Genomic DNA, 24,149 nt, shown 5'->3' with positions numbered 1-24,149 from the left:
GTGAATGAGGAATACCTGTGACATGTTCAATACCCCATTGTTGTAAAAATACTGGAACGTGTGCAGAGCTATAAGCAGGCCCATTGTCAGTCTTCACTCATCGTGGAACACCTAAAATTGCAAAACAGGTTAGCCAAGGTTTACAAACATCACGTGCTCTTTCTCCTGCTTGTGCGGTAGCAACAACATACCCAGAAAAAGTATCTACTGTTACATGCACATATTTCATTTTTCCAAACTCTCTAAAGTGTGTGACATCTGTTTGCCTCGACTCATTATGTTTAATTCCACGTGGGTTAACTCCTTCCTGTGCAGGCAACGGGGCTAAGAGTTGACAACCAGGACAGGTAGCAAGAATACTACGTGCCTGAGTCATGGTTAGCTGAAAATGTCTTTGAAGTGCTCTAGCATTTGGATGATAAAAGGAATGTGACAATTTAGCTTGCTCAAATCAATGAGGAACTATTGCAGACACAGTGTAGAAATCTGCTAATTGATTACCTTCCATTACAGGACCAGGTAAATCAGTATGAGATCGAACATGCATCACATAGAAATCATGCTTTCTTTGGTCTATTAAGGACCAAAGCATGTGAAGTTCAGCCATTAAAAAAGAGTTATCCACATTGTTAATCATTGAATAATCAAGTCTCGCTACTATCCCTGCTACATAAAATGAACCTGTGACAAGATTAACAGGCTCATCCTTAAATTTTAACACAGCCATGTTTACTGCTGACTACTCAATTACTTAAGTTGAGCCCTGTGGAACAATTTTAACTTCATGTTGCCATTCCACCTCTTGGGAAGGTTTCCATCCCATGGCTGCTTTCCTTGATTTGCCAGAGCCATCTGTAAAAACAGTAATGCCTTGTACAGGGGTTGGTCTGCAATGTAATTTTGTATACAGGGGCAATTTAGTAATTTCTGCCCAAATTCAATGTTTGGGATAATTAATAGAGATTTGGCCTTGAAAATCAGCCAAAGCAATTTGCATATCGAGATTCTTAGCAAGAAGCCAATTCAAATTTTCTTTGGTTGCAGGAACAAAAATTACAGATGGATCTACTCCATCACGAGCCTGTAATCTGGACCTTCCCTTTCGTATCAATTTAGCATAAGCTTGAAGAATTGTTACCACTGTTTTTGATTGAGAATGTGGCAAAAAGAGCCATTCAATTACTCGTAGAGGGTCTTTTTCACTCTCTTCCCATTGAAAGAGAACTGCAAAAGGCTGAAAGACATTAGTAATTGTTGCCAACATGACTGGTAGTTCAAGGAGATGTCGCCGTCCTTGACAATTATCGATTCCCTGTGCAAAGAAAAAATAGTGAAAAAACAGTCCTTTACATCAATCACTGTTAAAGGCCAATTGGGTGGAAGCATAGATGGTGAGGGCATCCTTGGTTGAAGAGCTCCCGTAGGCTCAATTACAGCATTAATTGCTCTGAGGTCATGTAGCAAGTGCCATCTGCCGTTCTTTTTTGGAATTCAAAACACAGGAGTGTTCCAAGGGCTCATGGAGGGTGGGATGTGGCCAGCTGCCAACTGCTCCTTCACCAGTCTATGCAGTTGTTCCAGGCTTCTCGATGTAGGGGCCATTGGTCAACCCACACAGGTTGTTGTGTTAGCCAGGTGAGTTTGAAGATTGGTTGCTGCCAGTCTCTGATTGGTTTTTCGATGGTCTCTGCATACAATTTCTCTGTTTTGGTTCTGCTATGGGGACCGTAGTTCCAAACTGTCCAAGCACATCTCATCCCCATAGGGTGCACGGAACTGGAGCAATAAAAGGAGCAGCACGGGCTACCTGTCCTTCTGGTCTGATGATCATTCGAAGATGTGTGCTTTGTTTCGGTCGCTGCATTCCTCCTATTCCCACAATTGTGGAAGCAGGGTCTGCTGTGGGCCATTCTGGTGGCCAGACAGAACTCTGGATTATAGAGACATCCACACCAGTACCTACAAGTCCTGTAAAACAACATCCGTCAATGGCGCATGTTATCATAGGTTGTGTCCCCTTTACAGATTTTGTCCACAATACCTGCGGTTTTCCAGTGCTGTCAAAACCTTTTTTACCTGAATGTCCAGATTTCCCAGAAGTTTCCCCTTGAAAAGGTACAAGCTGTGCGATACGCTGTCCTGCTGAGATAAAACATGGGGGCACCGGTGTCTATGCCATGATTTGAATTTCTCCACTGTAATCTGAATCAATGATTGCAGGTAAAACAAAAAGTCCCAGTTTAGTGGTTGATGGTTTACCAATTAGCAAAGCACGCATCCCTTTTTCCATCAGACCCCAAACTCCCGTCGAGATAAGAATTACATCAGTTGTTGTTATTGTGACTGAGTGGGCAGCGGCCAGCTCCAGCCCCGCACTCCCTGCAATGGTTGGAGTGAGGTCGCCCACCACACAGTGTGACACGGATTTATTTGATTGTCTGGGGCGCGCGGCCTCCCCCCTCGTCTCACGTTTCCCAAGCGATCTGATAAGGGCTGTCCATCAGCGTGATATCTGGAATGACATTCATTAAACCAATGTTTTCCTTTCCTGCAAAGAGGACCGTTTTGGGGTGGAAAATTTTTTTTCTGTCTGCATTTTCCGGGCAATCTCTCTTTAAATGTCCCAAAGCACCACAACAATAGCACCTGCCTTGTCCTGACTCTTTATCCATTACTTTTAACTGTGCTGCGAGGGCATTAGCTAAAGCATCAGCTTGGTGTCCTGTTGAGCCAATATCTTGACACGCTCTGATCATATCAGCCAAAGAGGGATTACGGTTTTTCATAGGTTGCGATACACGCTTACAATCATTGTTAGCATTTTCAACAGCCAATTGTAATAGCAACAGCCCTCTTGCATCATCATTGTCGATCTGCCGCTCTAAAGTAGCTTGCAGACGATCTATGAAATCTGCATATGGCTCATCAGCTCCTTGCAGCACCTTAACAAAAGATTGAGGTCCTTTGCCCCTTGATGCTGGAATTTTTCGCACTGCCCGAAGAGCAATATGTCTGATTTGAGCATACGCTTCCCTCGGGAACTGTGCCTGCAGGAGCGGGTTACCATAAGCACCTTCTCCTGCCAATTGTTCGTATCCTACGGGAATCTGTTGATTTAAATTTGTAACACATTGCACATTACATCCTTCCTTAAAATCTGCATGCCAGATCATGAATTGTGTAGGTGTTAACACCATTTTCATTAATGATTTCCAATCATGTGGAGCCAGGGTATACGATTTTGCTATTGCCTCAAGTAAGGTTGTAGTAAAAGGAGAATGTATCCCTCCCTCCTTTACTGTTCATCGCAGATCCTTTATGGCACCATAACTGAGAGGCTGGCAAACTGGCTGCTGATTAGCTTGATACATAACCGGACAGGCTAAAACAGTTTGCCAATCACCATTCTGCAGTGCCTCTTTTTTGCACTCTTTCCAGATATCACACGTTTCAACATTCACAGCTGCATGACTAACATTCACATTTCGCGGAGGAGGGAACAGATCAGGTTTCTTTTCAGAGTCTTTTGAATCCACATTAAATAAATCTACCTCTGGGGAGGTTTTGTTATTAGCAAGAACGGTATCAGGAAAATGATTGATAGGCAGAACCCGAGGCAAATCTGGCGCACAAGACTGCGGCGACGACAGCAACGGTAAAGGCGCAGAAGCGGGGTGTACAAGCTCAGGTTGCAGGGGAACAGGAATACAGCACGGAGTTTTCTGCACCGACCTGCAGCACGGAGTTGTCTGTGCTAATCCCTTCCCCCACCAGTTTCTGGGGAGATACGCTTGTTACAGGGGGACACACTCACAGGTTGAGGGTCTGTTAATGGGGGTGCCGAGGCCTCAGGCAAAGAAGAATTAGTAGATTCTGTTGAAACATTCTCGAGGGTTAGCATGATTTGTACCCAAGTGGCCAAGTTTTTGCAAGCTTGGCTGTCTCCTGCTGCAGTGGCTTTTTGAAGCCTTGTGCCCGCTCTTTCCCAAGCCTCTAGTTGGAAAGTTCCATCTGCAGGAAATTGTGGATGATTTTCATGAATCCACTCTAATAAAGTCATTAACTGGGGGCTGGTAACAGTCCTGCCCTGCGTTTTTAGCATTCTTCCCATTACGTCAATGCCTTGCATCTGTTCCGAGGATATTTTCCCTCCCATGGTTCCCAGTTGCTCACCTGTATGCAGGTCGTGGGTGCACCTCCTGATGTGTGGATCCTCAGTCCCGGTTTCTGGATTCCGGCCTCTGGTTCAACTGGGCTATGCCACCAGTGTGGGCTTTGTTCAAGCCTCTTTAGAGTGTCAGTCCTTGTTCCTTTTGAAGTTGAAGTGCATCCCTGTTTGGGCGCCATCTGTGGCATATTGGTGAGACAGAGTAACGGGCAAGACAGCAAGTGAGTCAAAGTGTGGCACTAAGCGCGCGTTTATTATTAATAGCAGTGTTTTATACTCTTTACCCAGATGCTTTTTGTCTACGATCTCTATTCCTATAGGGCAAGTATTTGCACGAGCTCTACCACCCCACCATTTGTCCAATCAGCTTCACGCTCTTGATTGACATTGTAGCATTGTTCTTCATCACGTACTTCTTCACACTGTTGCTTCTCAGCACGTACTCTTGCATTGTCCATTGTGCTCAGGTCCTGTTTGCTTCGATACTTTCACCCCTATTCCCATCCGCATTACTCACTTTGTTCCATTCGCTCACATCGATACATTTGCTCATATTCCCATCCACTACACTCAAACTCCCCATCTATTTCTCAATGTAAGTATTGAGGCTGGAGAGGGATGTGAGGTCCTGATCCATAATTCTGCATAATTGCTTTCTTCCTGACTATGAGGTTCCTTTAAGTTAACATATATATCTAAAGCCTGGCAGATCCAGTCTTCAAAGGATCCAAAAACAGGCCAAAAAGCATGTGGTTTTAAAGGTTCCTTCAGCCATTCAATCATACAGTATTGAATCAATTTTAATTTACTTTTTCCTTTTCTGGAGCCCCTTTCATCCCAATTCCTAATCATTATTCCTAATGGACTTTCTACCGGTATGTCTGGTAATTTGCTCTCTTTCTCCTGGTCCCTGGTCTTCGATTTAATCTGACCCACCTAGGAATTTTGCTGTGGCAATTCCTACAGCCCTTGGTTACCTCTCACCCACCCACGAATCCTATAGGAATCACTTTGGTCCTTCACCGGCCAAGTCCCTCACGGGAGATAGGAACTGCAGTTAGAAGACCTCCATACTCGCTTCGGAACCAGGTTCCGTCTCAATCACACTCTCACACACACAGGCAACCGAATCCCACCCAACCAAACGGTATACTCACGACTCTGTCATCTTCATTCGGATCCAACCGAACGGTGCTCCGTCGTCTTTGTTTGGATCTTTGTGCGCAGAATTACGGGCAAAATAAACAGCTGCAGCCGGCAAGGGAGCTCATAAAAATGAAATTATTTGCTTGCTTCTATTCAGGTTCAGGATGGTGTCAGTCCCGACCCGATCAGGAGCCACCAAGCAAACAGAAAACGGTGGGGCGCCCCTCCTAGATCAAGTCAGAATTCAGGAACTAAGACTCTCCCGGACGAGCCCTCAATTTGTGATAATGATTTTTAGTCCCAAATAGGATTCCAGTTAGTGTTTCCAATTTATTGAATAGAGGCAAGCAAACAGAGCCGGGTGCACCACGAGTTTCCACTCCACCAAGACGCGGACCCCTTAGTTCACAGTTACAGTATTTATAACCTCTCCCGGTCCCCCACCGTGCCTGTCTCCTTTTTTATTTTGGAGCTCACAATCTACATTCCCTTGGTTACTCACACCGTTAGCAGCAGGTGCTGATTGGCTAAGAGCATGTCTCCGGCCTCTATACAGATGTTAATTGCCTAAAAGTAGAGAAGTGGTTCAATCCATATTTGGGGTTGTTGATGTGACTGTGGTCTTTAGCCCCCAGCCCAGTTTTCCCCGCTTTTGCTCGCTCCACTGTTCAGTGTCCTTCTTATAACCTTGCAGCAGGTAAAACCTCTAATTATGTTAAACCACCAAGGTAGGAGTGAATCCCGAAAAAAAACATCTCAATAACTCAAATACATTTACAACAAAACTTATATACAGTTTACAAAAAAAAATGGGCTTAAAACTATGTCCGTATCAACCTGTTTCCCCTAAGCTGTGGCTCTATAAGAACAAACAGGATAATTAAAGATTCCATACACAGAGAGGGTCACATTTCATCATGCAACCCTAGTATTGCTTCACATTAACATGAGGTGAACATATCTCACAGGAACATCATGAAACCTGTTCGATTAATCCATGATGGTATCATCCATGGGAAGGTTAAACGATGGGGAAGAGAAGAACCAGGAGGGTTTGAGAGTGACGGAACACTTGCAGAGACCTCCGTGGGAGATGTTTTGTGTTCATGTGCTGTCATACATCTACTAGATGGAGAAGGGACAGACCTTGTGTCTCTGCACTGGTGGGATTCTGTCACTGGCCAAAGGCACTGAATTGGTCTGAGATGGCCTGGCTGGTGCCCGTCACAGCGCTGCTCTGAATGGGGCTGGGGTTCCTGCACAGGGCCGCTGCTGTCTGCGCCAGCTGCATGCAGCTGTGCTGCAGAGCCCTGGCGTCTCGCGTAGCACTACAAGCCCAGGCTTGGCCATTAAAACTGACATTCAGCTGCCCTGATTTAGGCTCGGGAGAGGAGGGACATATGTGGGACAAGTGCCATTCTACCCAAAGGACAGGTGGAAAATACAGCTGATGGTGAAGAGAAAGGGAAACTGAGCTCTCCCTGTGCTACTCCACGTGCTCAGCTGAACACCTCTGCACTCTGCCCTGAACATCATGACTAGGGAAAGGTTCGCTTGTCCTGCATGTGGGCTTCTGCTGTCCTTTCACCTGCTCAAAGGCATTCCCCACCAGCCTCCAAGAGACACCTTCAGGTGCTGCCCTGTCTCTCAGCACTGCCTCACTACAGCTTGCAGCCAGCTCCATGGAGAGGGATGCAAGATTTGCTTGTTGCTTTCTCCACTCATTATGACCTCACAAAATGTCTCGGAACAGCCTTGCTATGACATCATCCTGGTCTCTCAGCATCCTGAGATCCATCCCATCTGGTGCAACGGACTCTTCAGGGTTGACGACACCTAAGTAACCTCTGACTTCATCTCCATCCACTGCTGTGTTCTGGCTGGGCTCTGCCTTTAGGCACACGCAACTGAAAGACCTTGCTGGAGAAGACAAAGGCCAAGAGTACCTCAAACCTATCTATTCCTCCTCTTACTAAACCCAGCAGTGGCCACACATTCTCTTCATTTCTTCTTTCACTTTTCCTCAAGTAGGAACAGCTGATTGTTGTGCTCCTGAACTCCCTTGCAAGTGTCAGGTCTGCAGCTTTCCTAAAACCAAACCTATTTCTGAATTCTTCTTTCATTCAAGTCTCCACATCCATCTCCTGTATGCTTCCTTTTTGCCATGGAGCTGTCCCAGGAATTTCCTGCTTCCTCAGGCTTCTCTCCTGAAGATCTCTTCTTCTTTTCCTGACTCTTGGTGCAGATGGTCTTGTACTTGCAAAGCGCTGTCCTTGAAGACCAGCTCTACTGAGCTCTGCTGCCCTTCTGTGCTGCTCACATGGGCTCCCCCACTACAAATCACAAGACTAGGCCAAAGCCTCCTTCTCTGAGGTCGGGCATCTGCACTTTTCTATTTTCCTTCCTGTCACAAACCGATAAATATCCGGTCATGAAAGGTACGAATTTCTTGGTTACAGAATTAAGACACAACGGTGTCATACGCGTATGTTGGTTCTTTATTTCATTCACACACAAAGGGTAAGGGCAGGGGAGAAAGAGAGACAGAGGAGAGAGAGAGGAAAAGAGAAAAAAGAGTGGATAAAATACCACGATGGAGAGTCAGCGTCCGGAAAGTCCGTCTTTCAGATTTGGTGGGGTAGGAGCCTCAAAAGGATGACAATGCCACCACAGAGTATCAGCATCCCGAAAGTCCGTCTGAGTGGCGTGGAGGTCCACACACATGTTCATGCGGCGACCCTTTTTGTAGTCCTTTGTATCAGCCCCGCCCCTTCTTGATGTTTTGTGGGCCTTTACCAGTCTTTCCATCTTAGGAGGTCAGGTGCTTCCTGCCTGTGGTTTAGCTTGTGATTGCTGCATCATGCTGATCTGTCTCTATGGTGGTGGGTGTTAGCTCTCTGCAAATGCAAGGCCCGCTTGTTCTTGCTAAGCCGTGCGGTTACCTCAAGCATGTTGTTACCTGATGTCCAGCAAGACAGTGTCCAGAAAGTCATTTTGCATCCCCCAGAGCGGGCCTCCATTGTGCAGTCCCTTGGCAATGCTGTGCATGTTTCGTATCGTCCAGGGCCTGAGCTCATGCACAGGGTTTGGCTCTATTCTGGGGGAAGGGTACAAAAACAAGACACCCCGTTTTGCAGTTCTTGGAGTTTATAAGCACGTGTTGCTGCTTCAGCTACAAAACCAGGATATTTGTCTAGACATTTTTTCACAGTTATTGAAGTTTTTAGCATTGTGGTTTGTCGACGTTTTGGTCAGTTCCATCCATCATTTAGCGATGTTGAGACATTAATTAACCTTTTCAGTCTCTGACAAGGGAGGTAGATTCAGATTAAATATTAGGAAAATTTTTTTTAAACTGAGGGTGGTGGAACACTAGCCCAGGTTGCCCAGAGAGGTGGTGAATGTCCCGTACCTGGTAAAATTCAAGGCCAGGTTGGATGAGGCTCTGAGGAACCTGGTCTGGTTGAAGATGTCCCTGCTCCCTGCAGAGGTGTTAGACTAGACAACATTTAAAGGTTCCTTCCAAACCTAAATATTCTAGGATTCTAAAATTTCCGCTTAAATAATATTATTCTTGGCATTTGATTCCTGTTTTTTTTTTTTATTCAAACACCTCATGTAAAAATGGAGCTAGACTCCTTGTGTAGAGAGACGCAATAAAGAAACCAGTTCAAAACTGTTTTTCCAAGCTCCCATCTCCATTGAACTTTTCCGGAGCAAGGTGCAGCTGCAGCATGCAGGAGGGGTTCAGGAGCCAAGAGCCCAGATGCCGCATGGGGACCTTCGGCCTTTCCATTGCTCTCCAGTTTACCCCTGCCCTTGCACCTTGTTCAGAATCAGATCCCTCTCAAGTACCCAGGTGCTGCTTTGAGCTTCAGAGAGTCAGAAGCCTCGCCTCGTCTGTCAGCAACAGGATTATCTCTTCATGCAGCTCCTTCACTGTGTTTGTATCTACCTGTGAAAAGCATCTCCAGTGAGGTTATCCCTTGTGGGTGGTGAACCTCATTGGAAGCACCTTGGAGTTAGCATACATGTGAGGAGTGTGGGTTCTTGTTTATTAAACTTTACCATCCTCTCGTTCCCTTTGTTTGTAACGAAGGAAACCCTGCTGTGCCTGTGTGCAGCCAGGTCTCTCAGGAAAGCAGGTGGGAGTTGGTGCAGATGAGCTGTTACCTCCAGCTGAAGACCTGGGTGGAGAAGTCTGATGTCAGGAAAAGTGATGCAAGTCCCAGGGGGGTGATGAGAGAAATGGCAGGGCTGGAGTGGTGAGGAATCAGGTTGTCCATGCAGTGTCTGACCTCCAGGAGGAGCTGGTCCTACCCATCCTGATATCATTAGCAGATCCCCTGCATCCATATCAACTGGACAATGCTGCAATCACTCCTTCTGACAACTGATGAAGTAATAAAATTGAAAGAAAATCAAGAAACTTAAAAGTAAAAAATACTTTTGTGTTGAATACTCAGTGAAAACTTCCCCTTTACGTACACTGTGGAGACTTCTCCAAGTAGTTCTCAAAGACTTGAAGACTGTAGGAAATAATTGGAGGAGACATGTCTTTTTGCATTTTAATGAGCCCCATGGTGCATTTGGTGCTGAGACCATGAACCTCAGACACTGAGAGGAGCCTGGACAAACCCCTGAAGAAGCCAATGTCAGAAACAACCCCTACGGTTTCAGGGAGCATTAATGAGTCCCACTGAGGATCGTTACCAACAAAGCTTCCCTGGGGGCTGGTTAGAGGAGAAAATGGGAGGCAGCGATGAGAGGCAGGCAAAGGCGATGTAAAGGTGGCTCTGATGCTGAGTGAACCTCCATGTGTTGCATGAAGACAAAGGGCCATGGCCTGACCCCCAGCCCCTGGGAAGGGAGATCCTGTGGGTCACACATTGCTCAGGGCTTTTCCTGGGGCAGTGTGATGTGGGAATGGGTTATGCCAAGTGCAGGACTACGGTGCGATGCTTATCGGTCTCTCCTTGGTGGGGTGAGGAGGCCTTCATGTCCTGGTGCCATCAATTTTGGTGTGTCCTGTCAGGCCTTGGTGGTTCATGCAACAGCCATGTTGGGGATACAGATCTTGGCTCTGTTGGGAGCTTCTAGCCTTGCCACAGCCCTTGATCCTCTCCAGCACAGGGTGTCCTACAGTCTCACATTTGCAGCTCCTTCCCTGCAGGCTGTCAAAATCTTCCTTGCTTCCCTCTCCTGATCTCATCAGACAGTCTCCCTAACATTACTGATGTCTCTCTGTGCTCCCTGGTTGTTCCTCAAAATAAAAAAACATGGGCTAGATTCCCTCAGGGTGACCTGTTGTAGCACAGAACTACATTTGGAGAGACATTTCTTTCTCTTCATGTCAAATCTCAACCTCCTAAGCTGTACTTTCTTCTTTTATTTTTGTCTCTTTTTCTTTCTCACTGTGAAGCAAAGGTCCACTGTCTCTGAAACCACCCTTCAAGCATTCTCAGTCCTTTCCCACAGAGCCGCTCCCCAGCCTGTGCCACGGCCAGGGTGAGTGCCCTGCAGGGCCAGGAACTGGCACTTGTCCTTGTGGCATCTGCCCAGGTTCCTCTCAATACACCCTCTCCTCCTCCTTGAGCCCTGTCACTAAGGAGAGGCCTGGGAGACCTTATCAGCAAAGCCTGAGGCAAAGAAGGCATGGAGTGCCTCAGCCCCGTCTGTGTCTGCAGTTATGCCCCCTCCACCCCATCACTCAGCAGCCTGTTCCTTGCTCAGCCATTACTTCAAGCTCAGTGATTGAAGCTCTTCACTTTTCTCTTGATCATTCCTGCAGCCCCCATCAGCTCCAGGTGATTGTCAGCATTCCTAAACATGTGCCTGTACGCTGAGGTCACACTTCCAAATTTCTCCTTCTTGGCCTGTCCTTGCTTCCACTTCCTGACTGTTGTGTTGTGGCTCCAATGTATGACCCGTTCCTGAGCCGGTGCAGCCCCACTGCCCAACACACGCCCCCACAGCCCCCTCATCAGACACTGCACAGGACAGGGTGTGTTTGGGGTGGGGAAACTGCTGTCACCAGAGTCACCATGCCAGACGGCAGTGTCCATCCCCATCAGCTCTCCTTCTTTTGTAGTCCCCCAGTGCCCAGATCCAGCCAAGCCCCAGCCGTGTCCATGCAAGGGCTCACACACAGCCCTGCTCTAAGGGTGGCCAAGGCCTGGGTGAGAAGAGTGGCTGGGCAGGGCTGGCTCTTCCCCCAGCACAGGTGCCGAGACCAGCAGGAGGATGGAGATGGCCACAGAGCAAAACCACCCACAAACTGGTGTGAGTGGGCAGTGCTGGAAATATCTGACAGAGGAGGCTGGGGGGTGACGGGTGCCCTGGGGCACCTTCTGGGACTGTCCATGCCACCAAGGGAACGGACCAGCCTCCTCTTTCCTGCACTTGCCTGTCTCAGCTGCCTTCCAGGACACTGGGCTCTGCACCACACACCCACTGCAGCGTGTCCTCACCCTGCATGGTCAAACATCTACGTGAACATTGGTGTTGTCCTGCGCTATGTGACAGCTGGGCCCTTGGCTCCTGAATCCCTTCTGCCTGCTGGGGCTGGGCCCCAATCTCCAGAGGAGATCTGAGAGATGAGAGTAGGGGCAAAGGACTACGTTCCAGATGCTTTACGTATGCAATGAGCCCAGTTCCTTCTGTACATAGGGTTTACCAGAGAGAAAATAGAGGTCTCAGAATTAAGAAGAAGTTGTATGAATAATATATAATTACAATTCATATTAGCACAAGTTTAAAAAAAATAAAAAAAAAATAGAAGAACAAAAGACAGACTGGGATTTAACTGCATTCCTGGGAGTTATATATAGCTGGCGGTTCCTTATTAATGATGGAAGAAGATGTATTCATATAGTTTCCTCAGGGCATCCTTGAGCTCCTTGTTCCTCATGCTGTAGATGAGGGGGTTCACTGCTGGAGGCACCACCGAGTACAGAAATGACACTGCCAAGTTCAGAGATGGGGAGGAGATGGAGGGGGGCTTCAGGGAGGCAACCATACCAGTGCTGATAAACAGATAGACCACAGCCAGGTGAGGGAGGCAAGTGGAAAAGGCTTTGTGCCGTCCCTGCTCAGAGGGGATCCTCAGCACAGCCCTCAAGATCTGCACATAGGACACCACAATGAACACAAAACAGCCGAATGAGAAACAGAGACTAACTACAAGAAGCCCAGCTTCCCTGATGTAGGAGTCTGAGCAGGAGAGCTTGAGGATTTGGGGGACTTCACAGAAGAACTGGTCCACAGCATTGCCCTGGCAGAGTGGCAGTGAAAACGTATTGGCAGTGTGCAGCAGAGCATAGAGAAACCCACTGCCCCAGGCAGCTGCTGCCATGTGGACACAAGCTCTGCTGCCCAGGAGGGTCCCGTAGCACAGGGGTCTGCAGATGGCAGCATAGCAGTCATAGGCCATGATGGTGAGGAGAAAATATTCAGCTGAGATCAAGAAGAGAAATAAAAAGGCCTGTGCAGTGCATCCCAAGTAGGAGATGTCCCTCATGTCCCAGAGAGAATTGGCCAAGGCTTTGGGAACAGTGGAGGAGATGCAGGCCAGTTCAAGGAGGGAGAGGTTGAGGAGGAAGAAGTACATGGGGGTGTGGAGGCGGTGGTCGCAGGCTATGGCAGTGATGATGAGGCCGTTGGCCAGGAGGGCAGCCAGGTAGATGCCCAGAAAGAGCCAGAAGTGCAAGAGCTGCAGCTCCCGTGTGTCTGCAAATGCCAGGAGGAGGAACTCAGTGATGGAGCTGCTGTTGGACATTGGCTTCCTCTGGGCATGGGAGTCTGTCAAACCAGGAGAAGAAAGTGAAGGGTCAGGACTGAGTTCACCAAGCAAAACTGACTCCATTTTTCAAGGAACCGTCATTCCCCAGCCCTTGTCCTTCCAGAAAGACCTTCATGCAGCTCCCTGGCTGAGCTCTGGGTTCTGCTGGCTGAGGGTGCAATGGGGAGCAGAGGATTCTGCTGTGGGCTCCTGAGGAGTCAGTGCTGCTGTGCACCAACAGGCAGGTAGGAACCAGGAGTGATCTCTGTTTAAATCCCCTCATGAAATCAATGACATTTCAGCACTGTCCCTCCCAACTCACCTGGCTGCAGAGCAGAGCTGTGGGGGGGTGGTTATGTTTCTTTTGTTCCTGCCCCCTGTCCCACCTGAGGAGGGTTTGCTGAAGGCAGACATCCCTGGCATCTCTGCTACACTGCAGGTGCCATCCTGAGAGCCAGGGGAGGCAATGATGATGCTGAATATCCTCATCAGAGCCGACATGTTTCTCCCTTGGACCAATGCTGTTGTCTGTGCCACCTAGGGGAAACTTTATCATGACAGCAGCAGGGCCTCATGGACTCCTCTTCCCCACTCAGGAGCAGGGAGGTGTCACAGCCTGTTCTTGCACTTGGCGTTGCACATCATCCCCACATCACAGTGCCCCAGAAAGAGTCTCAAGAAATGTGATGGACAGGGTCTTCCTTTCCCGTGCCTAGGGGTCAGGGCTTGGCCCTCTGGCTTGATAGAACACATCCAGGTTTACTCAGAATCTGTTCCACCTCTACATTGCCTTTGCCTGTCATCTCTGCCTCCAGGTTTCTGCTCTCACCAGCCCCAGGGAGGCTTTGTCAGTAATGTCCCTCAGTGGGACCCATTAAGGCTCCAAGAAACTTTGGAGTTTGCATCTGCTTTGACTTCTGGAGAGGTTTCCTCAACTTCCTCACCGTGTCTGAGGTTCACGGACTCGGCCCCAAACCCACCAGAGAGGTCATTACAGTAGCTTGGGCTGGTCCTCTGCTGCTGAGCTGCTCCAGGCTCCTGGGACGCAGGGAGCTCACGGCAAGGAGGCAGAACGGCAGAGAGACAGCTCTGCCCAGGAGCAGCTGCTCTGCCAAGCGCAGCAGGGCTGAGGGCACCGCTGCAGGCACTGAGTGGGGACAGGCAGGGCAGAGAGAGGTTAAAGGCGGCCTGGGCTGAGAGCTCACTGGAGGAGAAACCTTCACAGCCCTCTGCACGGTAAGTCTCTGGCTGCAGGGCAATGAACAGGAGCTTCCTGGAGGGGTCTCGTCCAGCTGCCACAGCCCACAGAGATCACTCTCCAGCGCAGAGGAGGAGGAGGAGGAGATGCTCCAGAGCAGGGCTTCCCTGGGTTTCTGGGCAATGCAGTCCATAGGGTGGGGATGAAGCTGGCTCTCTGTTAAGGACACCCCATCTTCAGGGCATCCAGAGGCTGACAGCTCTTCCCTGGGGAGGGGAGTGTGGAGGTCATCTGCATTTTGAAATTGGGTTCCTCTCTTCTGAGCAGCATCCAGTTCCTTTCAGGGGAAGAGCTGAGTGTGCTCATCCTCTGGCTCAGAGAGCTGTGAGCCCAGGGCAGCTGACAGCAGGACGGATGGACATACTGTCTGTCCTCCCTGTGCACCAAGGCTCTGTCCCTTTGCCTCCCAGGGCTCTCAGGATGGCACCTGCAGTGTAGCAGAGATGCCAGGGATGTCTGCCTTCAGCAAACCCTCCTCAGGTGGGACAGGGGGCAGGAACAAAAGAAACATAACCACCCCCCCACAGCTCTGCTCTGCAGCCGGGTGAGTTGGGAGGGACAGTGCTGAAATGTCATTGATTTCATGAGGGGATTTAAACAGAGATCACTCCTGGTTCCTACCTGCCTGTTGGTGCACAGCAGCACTGACTCCTCAGGAGCCCACAGCAGAATCCTCTGCTCCCCACTGCACCCTCAGCCAGCAGAACCCAGAGCTCAGCCAGGGAGCTGCATGAAGGTCTTTCTGGAAGGACAGAATCTTTGGGGAGGATGACAGTTCTATGAGAAAATGAAGAGGTTTTGCTCAGTGTTGTCTTTCATAACTCTCCACTGCCTTTTCTGCCTTGGACAGGACCCCAGTGCCCAGAGGAAGCAAATGTCCAACGGCAGCTCCATCACAGAGTTCCTCCTCCTGGCATTTGCAGACACACGGGAGCTGCAGCTCTTGCACTTCTGGCTCTTCCTGGGCATCTACCTGGCTGCCCTCCTGGCCAACGGCCTCATCATCACTGCCATAGCCTGCGACCACCGCCTCCACACCCCCATGTACTTCTTCCTCCTCAGCCTCTCCCTGCTTGACCTGGGCTGCATCTCCACCACTGTCCCCAAATCCATGGCCAATTCTCTGTGGGGCACGATGGACATCTCCTACACAGGATGTGCTACACAGGTTTGTTTTTTTTTTTCTTTTTTATATCTGCTGAGTATTATCTTCTCACAGTCATGGCCTATGACCGGTATGTTGCCATCTGCAGACCCCTGCACTACGGGACCCTCCTGGGCAACAGAGCTTGTGTCCACATGGCAGCAGCTGCCTGGGGCAGTGCGTTTCTCCATGCTCTGCTGCACACTGCCAATACATTTTCACTGCCACTCTGCCAGGGCAATGCTGTGGACCAGTTCTTCTGTGAAGTCCCCCAAATCCTCAAGCTCTCCTGCTCAGACTCCTACATCAGGGAAGCTGGGCTTCTTGTAGTTAGTCTCTGTTTCTCATTCGGCTGTTTTGTGTTCATTGTGGTGTCCTATGTGCAGATCTTGAGGGCTGTGCTGAGGATCCCCTCTGAGCAGGGACGGCACAAAGCCTTTTCCACGTGCCTCCCTCACCTGGCTGTGGTCTATCTGTTTATCTTCACTGTTATGGTTGCCTACCTGAAGCCTCCCTCCAGTTCTTCCCCATCTCTGGACCTGACGGTGGCTGTTCTGTACTCGGTGGTGCCTCCAGCAGTGAACCCCCTCATCTACAGCATGAGGAACAAGGAGTTCAAGGATACCCTATGGAAACTGACTCGATTGACGTAGTTTCACTGGTAACAACCTACCTGCCCTTCTCTGCATGTTTTTTAGAGTTTATCTCAGGCCAGGAGGTGTTATTTGTCCTCTCTGATAATTCTGATTACATATAATTGTCTAGACTCTCTAGAGCCTCCTTCGAGGCCTGATTCGGTTGTGTCTGAGCCTTGCACTACACTGTGTTGAATGTGACCTCTCCAATAGCAACTTCTCAATAAAACGATATCTCCTGGGTGCAGTGACTGAAGGCTGGGTACTTCCTGCAAAGTTGCTGACAAAAAAGATGTTCAAGGAATTGATCTTTTAAAGAATCTTTACTCTTTGTGTTCTCCTGGTGTTTGGGGGTATGCTCACAGTAAAATTGGGTTCCATTGGACCAAAAATTATGGTTTTAAAAGCTGTCAACTTGGAGTCCAGTGGCAATGGATATGGTGCATGGGCTCCTCATTACCTCCTCAGGCTGCATCATGCATGACTGGACTGATGGCATGTCCAATCTCTCTGGAAATTAGTTTAGAGAGGTCAGGAGAGGATGGGGACTCACCATGTCATTTGAGATGAGAGCGATTGGAGACTCAGAAGGTGAAACATCCTCAAAAGTGAAAGTTCTCAAAAGTGAAGCAGTGAATCAAGGTTCCCACAAACAGGACTCTGCAGTGCCATTGGGTCAGTGCCAAACAGGCACAGCATGGTGAGACTGGAGAGATGTGGGAAGTTGTCTGAGGAGCCCCAGGGCCAGGGCTCTGGTGCTGTCCTGGGTAGTGGGGCTGGTGGGGGCAAAGAAGAGCGCAAATGCAGTTGGGGCTGGAGATCACCTACAATTTGATGGCAGGAGAGCCAGAGATTGAGTGGCCTCTGTTTCTTGTTCCCTTAAGGCCAGCTCAAGTCCTTGGACTGGTGGGGGGGGGTTGTAGTTTAGCTGTGACCTCTCTTGTCCCCCCAAAAAGTGCTGTGTCCTTCAGAGGGGCTGGGGCTGCAGTGTGAGTGCCCAGAGCTCTGCAGCACCCTGCGGTGGATAGTGCCGTGGGGCCAGCACAGACTGGGCTGCTGTCCTGGGCTGGGCTGTGCTGGAGAAAGGGCAGGGGAGGTGGGGAGAGCTGGAGAGGGGCTGGAAAGAGCTCAGGAGAGGAAAACATCACTGTAGAGCCAAACTGTGTGAGCAGGCAGGGTAAAGGCACACAGTCGGGTGCTCACAGTGCAGAGCCAGGTGACACAGTGAAGGAAGGAAGGCACCAAAGGTGCAATAGAGATCCTACTCCACCAGCATTATTAATAAAAAGGAAACTGTTTTCCTACTGACATTTATTCCACACCAAATCGCACAGATTTTTCCACAGCTGGTCTCTCAGCCAAGCCTGTACTCAGATGGCTCTGGCTAGATCAGGTGCTCATGGCCTTGTCTCGACACCTATTGAAAATCTCCACTGATGGAGATCCCACCGACTGGCCTGGGTCCTTCTGAGTGCAGTGCTTTTGTTCTTGTGCAAACTCAGTTATCCCTTGCCTTTCATTCAAGCTGCAGGGTCAGTTTTAGCTGGTTCTTGAAGCGGCCCCCTAGTCCTTACCAGGAACTGTCTTTTGTGAAGAATCGCAAGACTTTCTGCTTTGGATAGTTTGCACAATGGTTAGCAAATTGTTAAGCAAGTGGTTAGCAAAACATTAAGCACTATTTATCAACTTGATTCCTTAGTATGCACAGCAATAATTAATCAATGCCATATCTACTAAAATTGCGTTAACTCCTTCTCTCATTTCCTCTTTGTCATTCTCGATGATGCACAGACTGCTCCCCTCCTCACACACCTCCTTCACCTGCTCCTCAGCACCCAGACCAGAGGCCACAGTCCCCCCAGTCCCAGGGGGAGGCACTCCCTGGAGCTGAGGCCTGAATGGCCGCATCCTTCCTCCGGAGGTCTGTCGCAGCGAGACCTCTGATGTGCCCAGGACAGTTGACAAAGTCGTGCTGAGAATCATCCACTCTAGTGCGTGGGCAGCAGTGTTGTTTAGTTACACGCTGCCCTGAGCAGAGTTTCTTGGCCCCTCTTGCCCCCGCTGCTGCAATAATGCCGCTATGATGGCTGAAACACCTGTGTGCTTCACTCTGGGCATCAGGCCCAGCGAGATGGAAGCCTGGCCTTCACTTCATCTCCAGGGATGCTGGCAGGAAGAGAGGTGTAGGGGGAGGCTCGATACCTGGATGAGGGGATGTGAGGTTTCTGCCCTCACGTCCTCCCACCCCATGCCCTGAAGGTGCCGTCAGAATCTGGGGGCACCTCACCCCAGGGAGGGCGTTTCGTTCACCCTGTTGCACTGCTCCTGCTGTGGTGTTGGGGACAGATGTGACACAGAGGCCTGTTGCCCCGGCTGGCAGAGGATGCTCGGGGATTTTTCCTTTCCATTAACCCCAGAGTGGGTCAGAGTGTGGGAGCAGTGCCTGCAGCAAGAGCCTCCTCCTGCCCCATTGTGCTACAGAGACATGGAAGGGGCAGTGCTGTGCCGTGCAGCCCTATGCCAGGATCAGGCCCCTGTGGAGAGGTAGTGCCGACCCTCCCCATCTCAGGAGGATTCAAGCGCTGTTTTCTGCTAAGGGTGCCTGGGCACCCAGGCAACAACAGCACTGTGCTTGTCATAGAGGCGTCATGGGAGGAGAGTATCTCACCTGCTAGCAGGCGTCAAGGGGATGGACCTCAGTGGCAGAGCACCCGTCTCACACATGGGAGGTCCTGGATTCCATCCCCGGCATCTCCACGGGTTCTTTTCCCCTGACTCCCCAGCCTCAGGCGAGTACAGGCTGGAGCACTGGTCCTCTGCCGGCGCTGTGGGCCTGCCGTGCCCACCCAGGGCCTGGCTGTGTGGTGAGGAGGGCTGTGTGTGCCGCCTCTGTTGAGCCCCCTCTCAGAAGAGAGGCAGGCAGCTGTGCTGGACCTGAGCTCAGGTCACCGCCCTGCACCACACACCCAGCCCACCCGCCACCCAGGGACAATGCCTGGCAGCAGAGTGCCTGTGGGGACATCTCAGGGAGGGGATGGGCATCAGCAGCCCACTAGGAATCCTTTCTGGCTGCACTGAGACTTGTGGTGTGAGGGTGCTGGTCCAGCCCAGGGACCAGGTGACCTTTGGGACCACAGCCACACAGCCCTGGTGGCTTTCTGGGGTAAGGGTCTGAGATTGTCCTGTCTCCAGGGGAAGATCCCACACTGGGTGGGAAGCAGCCAGTGGTTAGGGCTGTATGAGCTAGATGAGCCTGCACAGAGCTGTGGGACTCCCAGCCGGAGGGAGGAGCAACACCTCTTACCCTGACCCTGCTCTGGGTCCTTTTTCCTCTGCCATCACCACTGGCTTGAGCAGAGCTTCAGCTCAGGGAACCCGCAGCTGCTGAGGTCAGGCACAGCCCTGCAGAGGTGGGAGCTGGCTCCTGGGGTGGTTTGTGTCATCGTCCACCCCATGTCAGTGGGAACAGGGAGGCAGAGGCCTGTCCAAAGCCCTGCACATGTAGGGAAGGCCAGGAGATGGTGCCTCTGCTGCTGCCCTGGCAAAAACTTCCAGAGCCAAAATGGAGTGTGAGACACGGCCTTTCACTGCAGAGAGCCCAGACCCCGGAACAGCGAGCCCAAATTCAGAGAAATGAGGTATAAACGTGAAGTAAAGAAGAAGGGGAGTGAGGATGGGGGTATCTTCTGAACACAGGACAGTGGGCGCCTCTGGCCAGTATGGACGCTGGCCCGTGGACTCAAGGCAGCACAGGCAGGGACCAGAGAGAGGAGCCCAGCACCTGTCCCATGCCACCTCCCCGCCAGCTCTGCCTTTACCCAGCTGTAATATTTCTCCCTTACTTTGGCACCAAGCAGAATTTTGCCTGCTCCTCCTCAGGGAGATGAGCCATAGGCCTGAGTGTGTGTGAGGGGGCAGCAGAGCGGAGCAGAAAGAGCCCATTTGAGGGCATTTTGGGGCCTGAACAGTTCAGCCCTGCAGGTTTGGTCCATTCTCTGCAGCAATGCAGGATCTTCACTCTGCCCCAGATCTGTGCTTGCTCCTGCAGCTCCCAGGGATCTGCCTGAGGGACATGGCAGTGAGACCCCACCCCTCTGCACTGCTGCCCCGCACTGGACACCTGTGGAAAGCCCACGGGAGAGTGGTGTTCCCAGGGCGAGAACTCCAAGGTGGTGTGTGACACACATGGGCACTGCAATCGCAGCCTCCATCCCCGGGAAACTCCCACTGGGACAGGCCCCAGCTCTGCATCTCCACAGGGAGAGATGAGCCCAGGGATGGGGACGGAGGGATGGGCTGCAGGGCCAGGGCCTTCCAGTACGAAATCTGTAGGGACCAGGGCAGGCGGGTATGTGAGTCTGGGCTCCTCCTAGACCCCCCAGAACAACTCCAGGGGTGGTGGAGCTCACAGCAGGGAATGGTGCAAGACTGTCATGGGAGAGGCTCCCACGCTGGTGACAGCCGCCCCCTCTGCTCTTCTGCTCTCGGGCCACATCACGCTGTGTGCAGGGCTGCCCAGAGGTGGCTGCTCCCTGCAGGAAGCCCTGACATGGGCACCCAACGCACCTTCCAGGCTGCGGCGGAGAGGCCCACTGGGGAAGAGCTGGAGGGGTGTGGAGACCCACCAGTGAGAGCAGGGAGGGCAGTTTGGGCTCAAGGTTCTTTGTTTCTGTGAAACCATTCTCCTCACCCGGCTCCTGTGTGAGTTGTTTCTCTGCCCATGGAGCTGGGGCAGATGAAAGTCTCAGCCCAGGGAGAGGAACTCTGTCTCAGATCTCAGCAGTGCCTGCTTTAAGGAAGGGACACAAAACATCCTCTGCTGTTGAAATGCGTCCATGTGAGGCAACAGGAAGAGCCCATGGAGACTGGGGTCCTGGCACAGCCAGCGAAGGGGCAACCCCAGCCCTGTGTGCCCCGGTGAATGGGTCTGCACCTTGTGCTGGGGCAGTGGGAGCAGAGTTGTCTTCTAACCACCGTGGGAGCTGATCCACGGGCCGCGATCCAACGCAATCCATCCGGCACCTGGGTCTGGCTGGTGTGTTCAAGGCACCACGGCCACCTTGGGGCTCACTTCTGTGGGACCACAGCCCAAGGCTCAGCTCAAGGTGGCAGCTCTGCTGGAGCCTCTGCGCTGTGGGACCAGTGTGACCCGGGCAGGGCCTGGTGTCAGGGACTGAAAGAGTTAACATCTCAAACACTGCTGTGGCTGTGGCGCAGGGTGCAGTCTGCACAGGGGAGGTGGGGGCTGTGTGGGGGATCATAGAATCATAGAATGGTTGGGTTGGAAGGGACCTTCAAAGGTCATCTAGTCCAACCCCCCTGCAAGGAGCAGGGACATCCCTGACTAGGTCAGGTTGCTCAGAGCCTCATCCAGCCTGGCCTTGAACGTTTCCAGAGATGGGGCCTCCACCACCTTTCTGGGCAACCTGTTCCAGTGTTCTATAACTCGCATCGTAAAAAAATTTTTCCTAATTTCTAATCTAAATCTACCCCCCTCTATTTTAAAACCATTACCTCTCATCCTATCACAACAGGCCCTACTAAACAGCCTTTCCCCATCTTTCTTGTAGGCCGCCTTGAGGTACTGGAAGACCGCTATCAGGTCTCCCCGGAGCCTCCTCTTCTGCAGGCTGAACAGCCCCAATTCTCCCAGCCTGTCCTCATAAGAGAGGTGCTTCAGCCCTTTTATCATCTTCGTGGCCCTCCTCTGGACCCTTTCCAACTGGTCCATGTCCTTCTTGTGTTGGGGGCTCCAGAACTGGACACAGTACTCCAGGTGGGGTCTCACCAGGGCAGAGTAGAGGGGGAGAATCCCCTCCCTCGACCTGCTGGCCACGCTCCTCTTGATGCAGCCCAGAATGCGGTTGGCCTTCTGGGCCGCAAGGGCACATTGCCTGCTCATGTTAACCTTCTCATCCACCAGCACTCCCAAGTCCTTCTCCTCTGGGCTGCTCTCAATCCATTCCCCGCCCAGCCTGTATTTGTGCCTGGGATTGCCACGACCCAGGTGCAGGACCTTGCACTTGGCCTGGTTGAACTTCATGAGGTTGGCACGGGCCCACCTCTCCAGCCTGTTAAGGTCCCTCTGGATGGCATCCCTCCCTTCCAGCATGTCGATGGCACCACACAACTTGGTGTCGTCGGCGAACTTGCTGAGGGTGCACTGTCCATGTCGCTGACAAAGATGTTGAACAGGGCCGGGCCCAGCACGGACCCCTGAGGGACGCCACTCGTGACCGGTCTCCACCTGGATATCGAGCCGTTGACCACCACTCTCTGAGTGCGGCCATCCAGCCAACTCCTTATCCACCGAATGGTCTGTCCATCAAACCCATGTCTCTCTAGTTTAGAGAGAAGGCTGTCGTGCGGGACAGTGTCAAAAGCTTTGCACAAGTCCAGGTAGATTCTGTCAGTTGCTCGTCCCTTGTCCACCGATGCTGTCACCCCGTCATAGAAGGCCACCAAATTGGTCAGGCACGATCTGCCCTTGGTGAAGCCATGTTGGCTGTCACCAACCACCTCCTTGCTCTCCATGTGCCTTAGCATGGTTTCCAGGAGAATCTGCTCCATGACCTTGCCAGGCACAGAGGTGAGGCTGACCGGCCTGGAGTTACCTGGGTCTTCCTTATTCCCCTTTTTAAAAATTGGGGTTATGTTCCCCCTCTTCCAGTCATCGGGGACCTCACCAGACCGCCACGACTTCTCAAATACGATAGCCAGTGGCTTGGCAACTTCATCCGCCAGTTCCCTCAGGACCCACGGATGGATCTCATCAGGACCCATGGACTTGTGCACCTTCAGGTTCCTTAGATGATCCCGAACCTGCTCTTCGAGTACAATGGGCAGTTCTTCATTCTCGCAGTCCCTGCTTGCACCTTCTACAGCTTGGGTGGTGGGACAGGAACTCTTGTTGGTGAAGACTGAGGCAAAAAAGTCATTGAGAACCTCAGCCTTCTCCATGTCCTGGGTAACCAGGACACCAGTTCCCTTCGGGAGGGGGCCTACATTTACCCTGGACTTTCTTTTGTCCCCTACGTACCTATAAAAGCTCTTCCTGTTACATTTTATATCCCTGGCCAGATTCAGTTCTGCCAGGGCTTTGGCCTTCCTTACCTTATCCCTGGCCACTCGCACAGCCTCTTTGTAGTCCTCCCAGGCTACCTGTCCCCACTTCCACCCTCTATAGGCTTCCTTTTTCACTTTCAGTTGGTCCAGGAGCTCCTTGCTCATCCACGCCGGCCTCCTGGCCTTTTTGCCCGACTTGTTTTTCATCAGGATGCACCTCTGCTGAGCTTGGAGGAGGTGCTCCTTGAATATGGACCAACTTTCCTGGGCCCCTCTTCCCTCCAGGGCCGCCTCCCATGGCACTTGGCCCATCAGGTCCCTGAAGAGGCCGAAGTCCCCCTTCCTGAAGTCTAGGGCAGAGAGCTTGCCGTGTATTTTCCTTGCTGCCCCGTGGATCTTGAACTCCACCATGTCATGGTTGCTGCAGCCAAGGCTGTCCTTTAGTTTCAGATGGGATGTGCAGCTCCCCAGGCCCCTGGTAACGACTTGCCGAATATGGCCAGGGGTCACACAGAGGTCATCTGAGGAGGGGGCTTCCAACCACCCCTCACATTTAGCACCCGCTTGGCGCCTGCGCAGAGGACTCAGAGCTCTCTGGAACCGGACCATATCCATCTGCAAGGGGCAGAACCGGAGGCGGGGACAAGACTATAACAGACACTGCCTGAGGGAGCCGCGGGGCGAGCCCCTCACCGGCAGACCATCACGGCTTCCTGACACTGCGCCCCCGCCACCAGAAGACGCACACCCGCCACCCCACCGGAGGATTTGCGTGCCCGCCCCTCATCGTCGCCGCTGGATCCAAGGGTGGTGATAGCGCTTTCCCTTTTTTCCTCTTTCTCTTTTCTATTTTCCTTTTCCTTCTTAGAAATATTCTGGTAAGAGCCCCGGCTATCAACCCCTTTTATGCTTTCCAAGTTTTCAAAGTTAAGTCGTTCCACTAAATGTTGAAT

The 24,149-nt window shown here is 51.4% G+C and overlaps 1 protein-coding gene across 1 annotated transcript; it reads right to left on the bottom strand.

Moving 5' to 3' along the window:
- Positions 1-12,158: 12,158 nt before the first annotated feature.
- On the bottom strand, positions 12,159-13,091 carry LOC147599817 (olfactory receptor 14A16-like). The gene has a single exon (XM_086753613.1). It carries the CDS (start codon positions 13,089-13,091, stop codon positions 12,159-12,161), a length of 933 nt encoding a protein of 310 aa, XP_086609739.1.
- Between the last annotated feature and the right edge of the window lie 11,058 nt (positions 13,092-24,149).

Source organism: Chlamydotis macqueenii, chromosome 8 (genome assembly GCF_036417535.1).
Source record: "Chlamydotis macqueenii isolate bChlMac1 chromosome 8, bChlMac1.mat, whole genome shotgun sequence".
Lineage (NCBI taxonomy): Eukaryota > Metazoa > Chordata > Aves > Otidiformes > Otididae > Chlamydotis > Chlamydotis macqueenii.
This window is presented reverse-complemented; position numbering and strand designations above follow the sequence as displayed.

Excerpts from the sequence above, each read along its gene's own strand:
- LOC147599817 (XM_086753613.1), bottom strand. The coding sequence starts at position 13,091 with ATGTCCAACAGCAGCTCCATCACTGAGTTCCTCCTCCTGGCATTTGCA.